General features: G+C 31.8%; 3 protein-coding genes across 5 annotated transcripts; 1 reads left to right on the top strand and 2 right to left on the bottom strand.

Annotated features, from left to right (window-relative positions):
* Positions 1–43: 43 nt before the first annotated feature.
* LOC116342634 lies at positions 44–732 on the bottom strand. The gene is made up of 2 exons (XM_031770322.1): positions 350–732; positions 44–288 (listed from the first exon to the last, which is right to left on the bottom strand). Exons 1-2 carry the CDS (start codon positions 642–644, stop codon positions 44–46), a joined length of 540 nt encoding a protein of 179 aa, XP_031626182.1. The 5' UTR covers positions 645–732.
* Positions 733–814: 82 nt separating this feature from the next.
* LOC116342673 (NADH dehydrogenase [ubiquinone] 1 alpha subcomplex subunit 10, mitochondrial) lies at positions 815–3,003 on the top strand. The gene is made up of 8 exons (XM_031770372.1): positions 815–891; positions 1,155–1,403; positions 1,474–1,724; positions 1,807–2,035; positions 2,102–2,297; positions 2,367–2,569; positions 2,648–2,699; positions 2,777–3,003. Exons 2-8 carry the CDS (start codon positions 1,164–1,166, stop codon positions 2,833–2,835), a joined length of 1,230 nt encoding a protein of 409 aa, XP_031626232.1. The 5' UTR covers positions 815–891; positions 1,155–1,163; the 3' UTR covers positions 2,836–3,003.
* On the bottom strand, positions 2,993–17,656 carry LOC116342672 (probable serine/threonine-protein kinase DDB_G0282963). Of its 3 annotated transcripts, none has more exons than XM_031770369.1 (7): positions 17,615–17,656; positions 7,648–7,749; positions 7,271–7,373; positions 6,928–7,197; positions 6,147–6,851; positions 5,930–6,067; positions 2,993–5,724 (listed from the first exon to the last, which is right to left on the bottom strand). In XM_031770369.1, the coding sequence occupies exons 3-7, from the start codon at positions 7,341–7,343 to the stop codon at positions 3,242–3,244; spliced, it is 3,669 nt and encodes a 1,222-aa protein (XP_031626229.1). In that variant the 5' UTR covers positions 7,344–7,373; positions 7,648–7,749; positions 17,615–17,656; the 3' UTR covers positions 2,993–3,241. The 3 variants fall into 3 exon arrangements, with proteins under 3 accessions (XP_031626229.1, XP_031626231.1, XP_031626230.1); XM_031770371.1 differs by having other exon boundaries at positions 6,928–7,194; XM_031770370.1 differs by lacking the exon at positions 17,615–17,656 and adding an exon at positions 17,342–17,490.
* Between the last annotated feature and the right edge of the window lie 101 nt (positions 17,657–17,757).

The following is a 17,757-nucleotide window of genomic DNA, read 5'->3' as shown; positions in this document are numbered from 1 at the left end:
AAATATTTGAATCTTTGTATTGTTTTGGTAAGCAAATATTATATTAATAGTAATTGATTAACGTACAGGCGAAGGTGGATGTTTCGTTGTTGTATAACACAACCACAAAATGATTGCTCTCCGATTCGTTGGAAACGTCAAAAAGAAATGTGGCTATCCATAAATGTTGATTATCATGGCACTGTAACAATTTTAGTTTGAATCCGAGACTTCGCTGTATCTTCTGTGTTATTGTTCTGAATTTTTCGTTATCTTGGACGAAAGTGACTTTGCAGATGTTTTTCAAAACTGAAAGTATGTACAAAGAAAATTAGTATTGAATGGATTGAATTTTTTGACAATAACTTACCTTCTTTTAGGTCAACGTGTGTACTCGACAATTCTGCTTCTTCTTTTTTCAACGATTCCAATTCGATTTGCATTTTTAAATTGTCGTTTCTTACATTTTTTATTTCCTCTGCAATCTGCGAACATTCTGCTGTTTTTTCTCCGATTAGTGCGTCAATTTGATCAAATGTTGACTTTGAACATTGATTTGCTTCAAAATTGGTTCCATGAATTTGTTTCGCAAGCGTTTCAATTGCACGAGCATACGGAATTGGATCGAATTTATATTCACTAAAATCTATTTGCTGCATATCCATTTTTACGAACTTTTTATTAAATTTTTTCAATGATGTTTATGTTTTCAATATCCGTTACGCTTAGTGTTGACAATACAAATGAATGGCTTGTGTTTGCTTTGACATTTCGAAAGCGAGGTATTGTACGCAGCGACATCTATAGTGAATCTCATAAAAATTCTGTCATTAGTGTCATTAGTGTCAATGGCAACCATTTAGTCGTATAAAAATATTGAGTGTGTTTTTGAACAAAAAAAAAATAGAAAAGGTTAATAAATATTTCTAAATTCCTTGTGATTGTCATCAAATATTCTAATTTAAATTATTTGTTGTTGGAATTATTAACTTGCATCCAACCTGTATATAATTTTAAGTTCTAATTTCGTTTAATTCCAACCAAATAATCAGGTTATCGAAATTGTGTGATGTAATCACGTCAAAGTCATGTCAAAATTCAATATGAAAACGAAATGTTTTCTTTATTTTTCATATTAAAAAATATTTGTAAAAATTGTGTTTGACTCGCTGCAGGTACCCGCAATGGCTGGATTGGTACGCTATGCTACTCGTTTTGCAGCCGTGGGCAATAGAGTTGCACGCTCACATTTGTTAAACAAACAATTGCCATCCATACAGCAGGCAGCTGGCATTCAAAGCAAAGCCTGGAGAGAATTAAATGGTATTCAGCGCCCACCACCATTTGATTACAAAAATAAAACGTATTCATTGATTACATCTTGGTTTGATAGAACCACACATCGTTTTGACGACAACACCAAAGTATGATGATAGCCTTGATAGTAAATAAAATTAGTCGTTCAAAAGTGTGTAATATTGATGTATTTTACAGTTAATTCTTGTCGAAGGACCACTTGCTTCCGGCAAAACGGAATTTGCAAAAAAGCTAGCCGCAGATTTGGATATGCATTATATTCCGCAAGCCACTATGGATGATGTTTATCTTAACGACTACGGATATGATTTGCGTGAATTGGACCATCTATTGCCACCCGGTGCCCAAACCTTCTGCGAAAAGAGATTCGTTAATGAGCCAACAAATCGTTTGACAGCTTCATTTCAACTTAATATGTATTCTTTGAAGTAAGTAAAATGGAACAAAGAACCCTTCCGATTCATATACAATTAATTTATATATATTTAACAAATTAAAAAAAAATCACAGATTCCACGATTATCTTGATGGTCTAGCTCATTTGCTGTCGACCGGCCAAGGTGTTATTATGGAACGTTCCCCGTACTCGGATATTGTTTTCGTCGATGCATTATACAAATTAAATTTAATAACCAAAGCATCTTATAAAGGTATTCTTGAGACTCGAGATAACTCATTGCCGGAACTTTTGAAGCCACATTTGGTTATTTATCTTGATGTTCCAGTCAACAAAACACTTGTAAGTTCGACAGGAACATTGTAAATTTGCCTCTTATATTACATTTTAATCACATTTGTTTTGCAGGAAAATATCAAAAAACGTAACAAGAACAATGAAGCAAATTCACCGCTTTTCAAAGACACCAAATTCTTGGAAGCAATCGAAGATGGATACAAACGTAACTTTTTAAGAGACATCAGCTCGCACGCTGAACTCTTGGTTTATGATTGGTCAAACGGTGGTGATATCGAACTAGTTGTTGAAGATATTGAAAGAATTGGTAATGTCTTTTTTCTATGGAATTGTCGAAATGTAAATTATATATCTGTATGCTTATGTTTTGACGTAGATTTTGATCACTACGAAAAGGAGGCTGAAAAAATGAAAGATTGGCGTTTTATTCGGACTGAATTGGATTGGGCTGAAACTCGTGAGACATACGCGGATGAACGTGATTTTCTATCGACTTATACTGAACTTCCCCTTTTCCACTGTCCTGATCTATGCATCTCAGCTGAGGATGAGGCACTACGAAATAGACTTTACGAAGAGGTAAGATTTATTTGGAATTTTGGAGATGTTTTGCACGTCGATATAATATTTAATTGATGTTTTCTTTTTTATTTACAGTTCAAAGGCAGCAAATATGCATATGGCTACAATTCTGATTTGGGCGATAAAGGTAATGCTTCACAATTAGATGAAATAGTTTTTATTTTGAAATTACTAATGTATTTGTCTAATTTTATTTTAAAATAGGTATCCTTACGAAGACAAAACATTTAAATAGCCCCCTAAAGAAGACTTGGACAATCTAAAAACAATTTATTTTTTACCGATAGAAAAACTTATTTCTTTTTCTTTCTCGTAAAAAATTTACATAAATTTTCGAACTCACCCGGCGGCATTTTCAAAATCAGATCATAGATTTGCCGATGTAAATTCCACCATTAAATGAAAATAAAACAAAAATACTTCAAAAACAATTGTTCTTTATTAATCAAATTTTAAGTATTTACATGGAATATATTGTGCAAGACATGATTTAATAAATTAAAAAAAAAATAATAATAATCTGCATAAAAGAATTTGAATATAACACCATCATATGTTTATTAAATATTTAAATCTTTGCATTTTATTTTCTAATAACAATTTGTGTAGATGCTTTATTTTTTTCTATTTTCGTATACGCCAGCATAAAAATTGCATTTGGATTTACTTTTAGTATATGCATTTTCGCTTAAGCGTGTCGCGATTGAAACTTCGAATGGAATTAAGCAATTCATCTCGTGTGTCAACCACGGGCCGATTTTTGGGCTTAGTTAGCGTTGGGGGTGGTTTTGGTGCTGTTGGAATTTGGTTTACCTTAGGTTCATTTACTGGGATTTTCTTATAATGGTTGCTGGAATGATTGACTGTAATTTTTTTACTGGGATTGCATTCATCGAGAATTTTTTCTTTCAGGCCAGTTTTTCGAAGCGTAAATTGTGAAAATATGGGTTTTTCGGTGTCATTTGAACTAAACCTATTAGAGATGACATTAGTTCCAACCGAATTATTTGTTCTATTTTTAGTGATTGCTTCATGCTGACCATTGAAACTTTGAACTCGATTTATCACTGATGGAAATGATTTTTCTCGTGGAATTTTATCTGAATTTTGATTTTCATTCGAATTTTGATTCAAATTTGTTGTTGGAACACAAACTGAATTTGGTCGCTGCCCAACAATTCTTGATATTTTATAGTTCGATCTGAACTGCACTGAATCAGGTATGTCATCATGATTTGAATCTTGATTGTTCGACAGAGTGTTTTTCTTGTATTCAACGCTACGAACAACTGGTAATTTACACGAATTATTTTTACAGTATTCATCGGATTTTTGAAAAGGCTTTTCTGAAGGACGGACATTGTTATGCCTATCTCCATTCGATGTGACTACTTTTGAAGGCGCACCGGAAATATAGTCTTCATCATTTTTTATGTGGACTAGAGATTTCGGTCTCTCACCCCACGTTGAGAGATTTACTGAAGGCGGCCCTTGATATTTCCAGGTTTTTGTCTCAGTCTTCATTTTTGATGAAGCCATATCATCATTGGTTTGCTGGTTTACTTCATTTTCATGAAAATTTCTTTGGTTATTTTTGCCATTTTCTTGGTTGATTGCTTTCTTCTGAGCACATGGCACACCATCACGATTCAATGTGCGTGATTTGTTTAAAATGGATTTCATCACCTCAATTGACTGCAATGATGGTGTATCGGCAATGCTGAGCTCTGAAGATGATTTTTTACATGACATTTTATTGAATTCGTTTAATGTCTCATTGCTGCTATTGTTATTGTTTGGTTTTGTTGTACCATTTAACGATATGTAGGATATACTTCGGGATGTTCCGTTTACTATGCTTGTTCCATTCTCATTTTCGTCATGATCAGCGACGCTGGGAAAAGTTGAATGGAATGACATGGAGCGACCAATCTGATGACCAATCGGTTTCGGAATTGCAGGTGTTTCAGAACTTTGTTCTTTATCGCAAATTGTGATCTGTGGAATGTGATTGACATCATCTTCGTTCCCAGATTGCTGTTTGTTATTTGTTAAACTATTGGACGTGTTGGAGTTACCATTCGCATAGGCACCAATGTGAAAGTTTGATAACGAACTTCGTTTGCTAGTTTCATCAGCATTGTTGGTTTCGTTGTTAGGTCTTATGAATGCATCCAAACGATTGCTGTTGATAAATTGCGTTAGTTCATTGATCACATCTTTTTTTACTATCGATGGTGACTCCTTGAAAGTATCGTTCTCGCTTATCATTGTGGATGAAATTATGCCACTTGCTTGAACGCACTTTTCATCATCAACATCATCGTTCTCATTTGAGTTCGCTTCTGAATGTTCATGTTCACTGAGAAACCCGAATTGACTTTCAATGAAGTCTTCTTTCGACTCTTCACATGTTGATTCAATTTTTGGTCGTTGGTCATTACCCTTGTAGCCGTCTTCAATGTCTGATGTGATTAGGCTGTTCGGACCAGTTGATGGTGTTTCTGCGGTGGTACTTGTGCTGCTCACTGCCAATGAATTATCGCCATACTCCTGAAAATCAAATGTCCGCGTTTCGTGCAAAATTGGTTGAATTGGAACTTCGACCAAAGCGGTTTTTATGTCATTTGATTTACTATGTTCTGAATTTAAATGTTCTATAATTTCGATTTCTTTTTGTTTTGGCGCCCATTTGTTCTTCTCGTAGGTGGTGTGATCTAGATTTCTTTCGTTGTTATTATTTATCTCATTACTTTGTTTATTATTATGTTGCTCGCTATTTTTTGCATTTAATATTTCTTCGTTTATTTTGACAGCTTCGTCAATTATCTCATTGACCTGCTGGGAAACATCATTTGTATCAATTTCGATTTCACCATGATTGGGATCCGGATTAGTAAAATCGACAATTGAAACCTTTTTCGCTTTTGTTTGCACAGTTAACGTTTCGACAGGTTTCTCAACCGCCGAATAATTGACTTGTATTGTTGTATTATTATGATTTTTTATGTCTGTGCTGTTCTCCCAATTATTGCTGATGTCGTTTTCCATAGATACGTATCCAGTCTCATTTACATTCAACATAACCTTTGACACATTCACGCCATTTTTTAATGGTTCCACCGACTCCTGATTGACTTCAACGTCTTGTGCTAATAAACATGAAAATAAGTATTTGTCAATTACAATCAATTCTAAATTTATTGATAAGCGAAAATGCAAAAAAAACGTAACACCATTGAATACAGTGTTCATCTATCAATTCGAAACTTAAAATTTTTCAAAAAAAGAAATTCAAATTATTTTTCGAAAAATGTCTAGGTCGAGAAAATAGAGTAGATCTTATTTAATGCTTACATTCAGCAGAAACGTTTCCGTTTTCATCTTTTATCTCCTCTTCACTAAGTTTTTGTAATGCACATCTTGATGTTGAAATTGATCCATTACTTGATAAGAACGAGGTTCGTGGTGGTGGAGCAGGAGCTTTCTTTTTGCCTATTTTTTATAATTTGATTTAAAATCTGTACCTTTGAACACAATCAATTTGCTTATTTATATATATAATGAAACCTACCGATTGGTGGACGTTTTCTTTCTCTCATTTGAAGTTCCGAAAGATTGCCATCTTTATTGATGTCTGAAGTATCGCTGGATGTTCTCGAATGACATTGAGTGTATGGTAAATTATTGCTTTCTGACGTTTGAAACTCAAAATCATCGTTCGACAGATGACTTTGCTGGTGTTTCTGTGCATTTTTCATATAATTAACATCTTGTTTTCCATCCAAACTACTGTTGATCGATGTGTCTGTACTGGAATTGCTCGAATATGACTTTAATCTTGTGCAATTAGTTACGGACAGATTTGGAGATGAAACATGAAAATTTTGACGAATCAAATGGTTTTGATTCAATTCAGATTGATCGAACTGTGATGTGGTCTCATGTTCGATATGTTTTTGTTCAGGATTTTCGGGTATTGAATTTTGACTAGGTGGTCTTGGTGCAATGCGCTTCTTTCGATTTGCAAGCTGATCAGCGCTTAACCGATTTGTTGTCATTCCTGCCGAATCATATGAATTTAATGAATTCGTTGAACTATAAGGAGATGCCGATGATATTGTATGAGGCCGGGCAATTGGACGGTTTATGTGACCACTAGAATTTGTGCGATATTTGACCGACGTTTTTTCATTGTCACTTTTATGTGCCAACTTTATTTCATTCAATCCAACTTCACCGATCGTGAAGCTTAAATCGAATACTTGTGTGTCATCAGCTAAAAATGAGAGTATTTTAAAAGAAAAATTAGATTTCAACTGATAATTTCATGCAATATTTTTAAAAGTACGAACTTGGGTGTTTAAATTCATATTTATCTGCTACGAGTGATTTGTTGGTGCAAATCATATCCAATAGTTCAGACAGCTTGGCTTTTGCACCAATCCGCGTAACATATAGTTGTTGTAACGGCAAATACACGGTTATGCGAAATGTTTGTTCAAACGGCGCATTATGAACTGTGGCCAATGGCGTGATTTTGTTTTGCGGTGAAATCTCTTCCAAATTGGTTGTTGATCTTGTCAATGTTTGCACCGATGATTTTGATAAACCATTTGAAACTGCTATATCATAAAAACCAAGTAATTATTATATTATATTTGATTTAAATGAACAGAAGCATTTGGTATTTCTTACATTTCTTTTCATTTTTGTTTTTCCTTCCTAATAATCGATTCAATGAAAAGAATCCACCACGGCTGTTGCTCATTTTTGGAATATGCCAGTTTTTCTTCGATACCTTTCAATTATAATTATAAATTTAATAAGAACCTGTATAGTGTACCAATAACATTCAAGCCATGAACGGTTTTACAAATAATCAAACATAATAAATTGCGCAGTTGCTGAGAACAAAAAAATAACCGCCTGATAAAACTGATAACATTGATAACAAAATGTACAGTCGTTTGCATTTAGATCTAGTATGCTTGACAATGTGTTTCCACTTGATTCGTTGCGTGTTGCGCTTACAAAATCAATAAAAACGATGTTATTTTCAGAAGTCAATTTACCTGGAAATCTTTCAGGATCAATATTTCGCCTAAATAAGCAAATGGTGTGATAAGTTACTCGTCGACTGGATCGAATACAACCACATGGGAAAGCTAGTTTTTCTGTAAAGTAAAAAAACTCAATAAGTAATTTCAAACATTATACGATGTATTAAGTGTTGCGCTGATATGATTTATATGTACATTATTGCTTAAAAAAGACATTCTTACGAAATTCTTGGCCAATAGAATACCAAAACCAAAAGCGGTAATTAGCCACGATCATTTCCGATTGTATGCATACATTCTATTTGCTATTCATGAACGTAATGCAATCGACTATCTTTTTCCTAGACGATTGCAAACATGTTGGGTAAAGTCAAAACAAAACAATTGATGGGTATTGCATGCGTCTTTATTTTTACACTTGTATATCTTTGGTTTTTGTTTTTACAAGGTAGCAACGATGTGGTTTTCTGACCTATAGAATGTAAATTTTTATTCATACATGTGATTGGTTGTGATGAAGCAGCTTGTAGGTAATTGCAAAACATGTTTTATTCATTAGAGAAAAGGGCGACAGACGAAGCTGTATTTTCAATGAACTCGGTGTCAAAACATATTGACGTTGCTTTGATGACATTTATGTAAAAAATTATTGAGAAAAGGCATTCATTTTAATTTTAAAAAAAGAACTACTCACTATTTTATAGTGAAATCCATAATTTTTTTATTGAAAATGATGTACTTTTTGAAATCTTGACATAAAATTTGTTTGAAACTTTCACATTCTATGTGACAATGGTCGAGATCCAAATTTAATTCGATAAACCGTTACGAAGGAGAGTGATGAACAATTTATACTGTCATTTATTTTTGAAATGTGATAGGTAAAATTGAAATTAAATTATTGAAACAAAAACCATTCCGGATGGATCCGATTCAATACATTTTGACCGTACCGTGACAAATAATGTAAAGAAATACTGTACTGTAAATCACCATGCTCAGAGCTCATTGTGTAGAAGGGCTTCCTAACGAGTGAACATGAGTGAATGTCATTTCTAGATTTCTTTTTAAGATCGTCACATTTCTCCCATACATTAACAAAATTAAATGGAACTTTTGATTTCTAAACTCGTTTGCCAGTTCACCTAGTAAAAGAAATGTAATGTATGCCACGACACATTGACGGCGATCCAACGATTCTCGCAATGATCTCTTTTACTGTTTTCAATTGAATCATCTTAACACATGAGTACACAGATCTTCAAGTTTTTTTTTCTATTGCTCTAATTGCACTAATCATACAAACGAAGAAACTCATGTAGAAGATTTTTCTCGGATTTATTCAGTGTAAATCATTATTTTCATGCACGTTGTTATACTATTATGATTCTAATCATTCTGAAATTAATGAATAATTGTTTGACTCGTGATATTCATTTTTATAATTACGTTTGAGAGAAGAGTTTTTTTTCCTAACAGCAAAATACACACAAAAGTTTTTTCCCTATACATGAAAATAACATTAAAAAACCTTTATTTTTTTTCTAAATTATCACGAATTATTATTTTAATTCGATGCATGTACGTATGTGATCGTTTACACGCGCACAAGAATTTAAAAAGAAAATCATGGAAAAATGCCAGGTGTCAATACAATACATGCCAAAAGTTTGGATCGTTTTACATACAAATTGAAGTGTATGAAGCGATCGAATATATAATAAAATAACCTTAATTCGTATCATGCACTACAAAAATACAAATATTGCGATCTATCAAAAGACAGTTGAAATTGGTGCCTATAAAATATTGTTTTCTTTGAAAATGACATATCATTAATTTCGTTCTAGTCTATTGAATATGTTGAATGTTTTACCATCCTCTTCTACATATATGTATATATGAATTACAGCAAATAAAAATACCAGACATTAATCTATTTGAATATCTAGATTCGAGAAATATATATTGAAAAGCCAAACTTATTGCACACACTGTACTCTATATTGACTTTGATCGGTGTATTCTTTACTTGTTGTAGTAAACAGTGCGCCACATGAAACATAAAACAATATTATTCATGAAAAGAAGCTATACAATTCACGATATATCTATTTTTTTAAAAGGGTGAAATTGTGATTTATTCACAAAATGCATCTTTATTCGTGCTCATTAGTAGAGTTTATTTACGTAAATTCACACATAAGACTATGCGAGTAGAATATATAATATGCATCAGCATAATGAGCACTCATCTCTGAAGGGCATATTTGTTTATCTCTTTCTTGAAATTTAACCAATCAACTTGTATTATTGCTTTGCACTGCAAGCAGCTTTTATATTACGTAATGCATGAAGTGACCGGATAAACTCTACTTGAATATGTTGATATGCATATTTGTTGCTATGATTGTGCTTTTACTACTGAATTCAGGTATGTTGCTATTGCAAGTAAATCATGAACATACAACACACTTACTTCTAGTGATTTTATACTCTTTTTTTTTTCAAGAATAGCGATAATTATATTCTGAAAGTCAGATTAGACATTAGCATATAGTTTTCTGATTTTTTCAAGTAGTTTCTAACATTTTGTTTCAATTATCGACTATTGAATGAATTAATTACTTTACATTTATTTGAGTTATAGTGTATTTCAGTCATTCGATCATGATCATGTCAGTGTTGAGTTACATAAGAATGCTCATTAAAAAAACAGTAAATATGACTATTACGCTGGATTTGTTACATCCAAAATGCGATGTGCATGGGTCTGTTGAATATGCAAATAAACCCATTTAAAAACACTCTCATTTTCCGTACACTTTATTACGATTCTCAATTGAACCGCAGGGAATAAAACAAGTAACTGATTTACCAACACTTTAAAAATACGCTTAAGCGTAGAATTCTAATGCCTCTTTCTTCATTCTGCGCATATTTTCAAATGCGCCAAATGATGCAGAAGTGAACGTTGCTATATCGCGGGTATTGAACTAAATTGAAGAATTGCTTATTTCGTCAGAGAAGCGAAAATAATTTTATTCATTTGATTCAATTTTGCTCAATTAATCGACATTCATATCTGATCAAAGTCCCCATTTTTAAATTATAGCTATGCTTAATTTAATTTGAATATAGCATGGATGTTTGTTTCCATTGAACGTTTGATGTCTGAATGCAATTTTTATATCGTTTTTTATTGATATGGACATTTTATCAACATTTTTCTTAAATCTACACGTGTTGTTGTCAAAAACGAAACATCGATACAAAATTTAAAAAACTCGTCTTTTGAAAACCAACTTATTAAAGTAGCAATTGAAAAAAAAACTTTACGATGTCGGAAATACTGCCATTAAACTTGTGTTTGTATATTTTATCATATTTTTTCTTACTTATCAGTGTAATTTACACGCCGTTAACTCCGTTTGATATCGCCATTATCTTGTGTGCGCATTGCAAAAGTGATAGTTTTCAATGAAAAAAAAAATGTTTTGAAATAAAATTCGTTTTTTATATGATGAAACTGTAATTTCGACATTAAATGCTGAAATTTGAAATCTGAACCAAAATTGTTTAATAAGAAATCATTTTTACTTAATGCAATTATATAGAACTTCAAAATCAACTAATATCAAATCGCAATTATTCTTAAATCTCTTTCGACCAGTTCGTCAGGTTATTGCCTCGTCAGATGAAAAAAAAACCTCTTCAGTTAGGAAGTAATTGAGCAATACAAGCTCACAACCAAATAAGGAAAACAATAGGAAATCGTTAAACGAAAACGAAATAAGCGATGACAACTTTTTCACGAATACCGCTCGTTTTTGTGAAATATAAAAATTGTGAATCATTCGCCATTCTTTCGTCAATACAGAAAACAAATCAAAATAATGGCTTAATCATTTAAAAAAAATATTTTCAGTTTCAGAATTAGATTTCGTGAAGAAAAAAAATGTGATCCAAAATGTATGCACATTTAATGAATTATTTTCTTATTTTTTATATAACCAATTTTTTTTACTGAATTGTACATTGCGGACAGACACACTAAGCGCAGCAAATTAATAGGCTATGCATTATCACGCAATTTTTCTACGCTATTTCGTTCCTCATTGATAATCGTGTATCGAATTATCATTACTGTGTGCTGCATCATATATTAAGGAGACTGGAAAAAAACAACAACATTCAAGCGCGGTCAAACACGTAATAATTTCCTATTACCATATTATAGCCTTAGATAAACATTGAGCATTTATACCATTAAACATTAGACGTGTATTTCTTGATGAACTATTTTAGTAGTTGGGTAACTACAAGTCAGTTGAAATTTAAGAAAAATTGTAATTTAATTGCTGTTTGAAAAGTAAGCGGCTTAAATGCGACTTTTATTTTCTCAAAGACATGTATGTTTTTTCAAATTTATATAATCTTATTGGCAACGTCTAGAAACCCAGTATTGTATATTACAGCATTGATTTGTTTAAAAAAAAACATGACATCTTGGTAGATTTTCATGTTAGTGGAATACTCCTTATGCTCATGTTAAAATTGTGTCTGGATATCATATAAGTAAAATATAATAATATCAACATCAAATAATCAGTAGCTTATCACCGCAATTCAAGTACACTCATTTACTTATTTTCTTGACTTGTTGATGAGTCTAAAGCAATAAAAATGTATTTGATTCAAATCTTTCGAGTACAATCAATCGGTGTTTAAAAATTTTTGTTTGTTGTTGAAATGTATGTGTAGTAATTTTTTTTAGGTCGGTTCATACCAACCGACAGCCAACCAGTACTTTTACAAGCATTTCACTTATAATATGAATGCATATTATTTGTAACAGGTTTTTTGCTTCAACATATTTTAATTTTTTGGATGATAATAAAGAGCTGTTGCGACTGATTTTGTACGGTCACCGTATGAATTTCGTTTGTTGATCGAAATAAGTGACAATCCACACACACACACACACACCACATGAATGTCAGCATTGAGCGAAATTAAAACTGAAAATATGTGCTGCTCTCATTTTCATTTCATAGCAAAAAGAAGGTCATTTGTGCGGTATACACTGCAAATAGAGACTGGACGATACTTTTGATTGCTGCCATAAACAATTGAAGGAATTCTTTCCGTCTGTTTCATCCAAACGTAATTGCAATTTAATGATTTTAATAACAGTGAAAATGCGCGTACTTTTTCATTTTGCATGTATACAAATTACCGTTGCTTAGTGAGTGCTTATACTTTGAATTTCAGCAGGTTTGGTTGCGGCTTAACTTTGTACAAGAAGTTTAAACAGCAAAAATTCATACTTCATTTTGATAAGTAAAAAAATGGAAAACCAAGACGATTACAACTTATCGCTTTTTTGTGTTTGCTCGCGATGTTTGTTCTTTTTTTAGTAACCACTGAATTCATTGTAATATCTGTGTTTAAATATTATTCATGCTGCAACGCATTCCAGATGATGAAAACGTTGAGTTAACCATTTTTAATCGCGTGAAACGAGTTTTGAATTTTATAAAATTGAGAGATTGGTTTTGAAGCTTCATTTTCGTACAATAATCGAATGAAAATGGAAGAATCATTTTACGCAACCATCAATGATTGTACAATTCGTTCAGACACTATTTTCCATATGCATTTCCATCATCATTAGTTAATATACAGATATGAATCTAGCGAAGAGTGTGACACATAAACAGATATCAAAATCTACAATTTAACCGATTATTTATCGCGTAATAAAAGTAAATATTTATTTTGGTAATCGTGTTATCTCTATGCAAATCTATTTTGAACAGGTTGCCGGTTTCGAAAACTAACATGATCTACTGTTAAATATCATAGAATCATTGAAGCAAAACTAAAGCGGTTTTCGAAAGTATATGCACATAATTTAGAAAAATTGGTTGCCAGGCTGCCTGGTTGTTGTCACTTTATCACAACTTTTATTTTATAGTTTTCAATGCCAGTTTTTTTCAGTCCGAGTCCGTGTATTAAATGCCATTAAGAGAGCGAGAGGGGAATTCACAAATTTGCACAACCACCGAAAATGTGTTTAATGAATCAAAATAATTCAATTAACAAAAAAATTAAAACAAACATTTGTATATACAACGGTGGCCAATAGAATGGTGTTTATTGTGTAAGCAAAATGTTGAATTTTTTGGCACCATATTTATTATTGTCGTAAAGAATTGAAAGCATTAGGATACAAAGGTGATCATGTATTTTTATTGTTTCAGAAAGAATACTATAAAATTCTGTAAATGCACATCTTCGCAACAAAAAGCGAAATCATCCAAAACAACTTGATGCCAATTTTGTTTCCATGTGACCTTTGTTCAGTTTTTTTTTTTTAAATTGACTGATGTTTATTGAATTAGTTTCACATAAACACATTTTTATGGTATAGTAAAACCCACGATATTATTATTATTATTGTTTATCAGTAGTTTGCGACAACATTTGAAATTATTTTTTTTTTTGTGTTGTTTAAGCACGGTGTGTGCAAATGTGATCGTATTTTTTAAAACTTCAACACCGTGCTTGAGAATGTCTGATACAAATGCAAATTTAACATAGTGGTTTCTAATTTTTAATTTAAAAATTGCAAATAACTGTGGTTTTTGCGCTAATCACTGCGAACTCACACATAAATACAATCACTTCATTGTTCTACTTATTTCATATTCGACTAAATAAGAAAGAATTGATAAGAGAGACAGAGAGAATGCAGGCATCATAGCAGAATCATTGAAAACGTGAAAATAAAAACAAGAATATATTGTCATTGTCATTGTTAGTTGTTTTTTTTCGTAAATAATAATCTGTGAAGATGAGCAATGCAACAGTAAATAAAATATTTAGTCACGCAAAATCGTTAAAACTTAACTGAAATAAACAAAAAGAAACAGTAACGAACAACATGAAAACTTATCACATTGCTTCAAACAATGCTTGTTTGGTTTATTGTTTGTGATTTTGCAAAAAAAAAAATGTCTGATTACTCTACAGATTGATGTAAATCAACAAAGCGAAGTGTTTTATAACCTAAGGTTCCTTATGTCTGCGGTATTTCAACCTGTTTTTCCAACATCGAGTGGAACTGGACCGTGAAACGGACGGTATAGACTCACACCAAGTGAATTACCGATGAAATCAAAAACACAGAAATAAAATCTTAGCTACTGAAAACATTCGTGATTGAAGGTTCAACATTTACACTTTTCATTGCATAACAAATTGTGAGGAGAAGGCTTTGCACACGCCACAAACGAAATTACATCCGATTTTACGATAGCGTAACTTTTGCAATACATATGTTTCAACATATTGTTGAAGAAAATTATTCATTTGTAACGCACCCACTAATAATTCGTCAGTGTAATTAAATAACATTTGAACAGGTGAACGAATGAACATTTCTAGGAAATATTGATAAAGTCAGGTGTCATTATCAAATTCTGTTCAAAAGCATGGTTTGCATTGAAATACCTTCATAGCCATTTTTCTAATATACGAATTATCCGATTCTTCAAATTAGCATCAATATTTGCCAACTAATTGTTTTTATTTATTGTGATGGATGCTCACTTTACTCGTTCCTAATTTCATATTTATGAGACACGTTAAATACAGTTGAAATCGAAATCTCATTGGATCATTCTCGATACTTTTTCATTCATTGTAATCGCCGAGAGATTTAAACTGATGCCAAACAATGAGTTTCGAGAGTGAAAAAGAGAGAAAAAAAACTTGAAAAAAAAAATAAAGATAAATCGTCAAATAGTTGCTATTGTTTAGTTCTAGTGTTCGTGTATAATTTTTCAAGGCTTGTGCTTTGTAAAACTATTTATTGGCAATTTAATGATGGTATGATATACTTAAAGTAAAATAAGCAGGTAGTCAAATGTTTTAACGACCCGTTTATTTGGGAAGAGAAATTTTCGAATCAAATTCGTGAGCAGGGCACACAGCGAGTATGACTTTAAGAAAAGTATGCGCATGATATGAAATGTGTGTCATTAGAATAAACATGAACGTTAAAAGAGCGATGCGTGCAAGAGAGAAAGAATAAGTATACAGGTGCATACTATAGAGGCTTGCTCTGTTGTTCATTCTTTCAAATTGGATACACGCTCCTCAATGAGAGAATGTTCTTCTGGTAAAATATATACATATATATACTTATGCATAAATGTGATCAAACTTGTGAAACGAGTTTTATAAAAAAGAAAAATTTATAATCTTAATTCGTATGAATGAGTTGTATGCATGCGTTTTATTGTCCAGGAAAAATGTCAAGTTTCATTTTCCTATACAAACGGTATGTAAAGTCAAAGTGTTTTGATAAACGTTAATGAAGTATGTTTATTATAAAAACAAAAATCAATACTGTTAAGCATCGTAAAACTTCGAGTCGATCAGACAATAAGACAGATTTTGAAAAGATATTTGCATAAAAATACCATAATATTGCACAAAGAAAAATATAAACAACAGAAAAAAAATCCAGAAACTTGACTTGTTTCATTTTCTGGTTTCTCAAAAATATCGAATTGACAAATGAACAAAATCAATACAATAGGTTCGAAACTGTTCAGTTCCACGCACGAATTCTTGGTATAAAACACATTTAACTATATAGATTACATTTAATATTCTGAAATAAAGATATTCTTTTCAATGCGAAAACATAGTGGTTTGCGCAAGTTTTTTCTCTCTTTTTAATATGAATATATGTGTGCGTCACATAAATTCAACAGATTGAAAATAAAATTTAATTTTTATTTAATCATCGTATCACCGCACTCGTGATGAATACAGTGAGTCAAGTGTGTCAAAAACGATGTGTTGCTATTAACGAAAAAGCAAAACAGAACGCATGTGAACATCGACGTCTACACATAAATTGAATAATTCCAATAACATTTTATTTGTACAGGCAAACAATAAATACAATGATACAATAGAACGGGTGACAATGAAAAAAGCGCATCACTTATATTCGTCTCGACGTTGTGTTGAATTTGAATGAGTACTGTCATTAGATTTTGTTCTATGATTATATTCAACGTACGTCGTTATTTATTGTTTCCCCTTCATTTTATATGCTGATGCACCCAACACACTGAAATATGCATTCGGCATACGTAAGAGGTATACTCTGTGAATATTCAAATTGGTTACTAAATTTTTATCTTTGATTTTAAGACACTGTTTTACGACAATTTTCGTCGAACAAGTGTGGAACTACGCAGCAAATGATGAAACGCAAACGATTCTATTGTAAGATATTATCATTGCCATAAAATCTTCAAATTTTGAATCGACTTTGAATGAAATTTAGCATTTTTTGTTAAATTTCCATTTAAAACTAAAAATAAAAAAAATATATTTGTGATTGCGCATACATCACAAACTGCAATTTATATTACTGAGAAAATGAATTCGTTTAGCTGTTACTTTGGTTAATGACTTCAATGGCTTTCATTACACACAATTTTTCATTGGTCAAATGATCACTGAAATTATAAAGCAGAACGACAAAACAACGTTCTTTCTAAATGAAGGCAAGTAGAATTTTATTTGTGGACTGATTATTTCAATATTCAATATTTTTTGACATAAATGCACATAAATCATATCACTTCTGCGCATTCTAATATTGTACTCCAATTACGTATAATTGCTGTTTTCCATATAACTGTCGTTAGAATTTACTAAAGCACGGGAAAACTTGATAAAACTTGGTTTTCTTTTACACGACAACTAACACAATTTTTTGTATTTTAAAATATTTTTTTTTTAACTTTTATTTATTTTGTATTTACATAAATTTAAAAACGATCACTTGAAGATAGATCTATTTGTTTATGATCAATAACAAAAATGAAAAAAAAAGAGTTGATTCTACAATTCTTGATTAAAATACTAGCGACGACGATAAACTTACACTTCCATGCGACACGAAACACCATTCTTTTCTAGACACACGAGCTGAAAACATATTGTTGGGTAGCGGTAACCAGGTGCGGATTAGTGTTTGTATTGTGTAAATGTATTGGACTTATATGATGTCAGTCATTCAATAAATGC

This window comes from Contarinia nasturtii, unplaced genomic scaffold (assembly GCF_009176525.2).
Source record: "Contarinia nasturtii isolate CC-2019 unplaced genomic scaffold, AAFC_CNas_1.1 Cnas_scaffold_864, whole genome shotgun sequence".
In the NCBI taxonomy this organism is placed as follows: Eukaryota; Metazoa; Arthropoda; class Insecta; order Diptera; family Cecidomyiidae; genus Contarinia; species Contarinia nasturtii.
The sequence above is the reverse complement of the archived record's forward strand: the minus strand, read 5'-3'. Positions and strand labels throughout refer to the sequence as shown.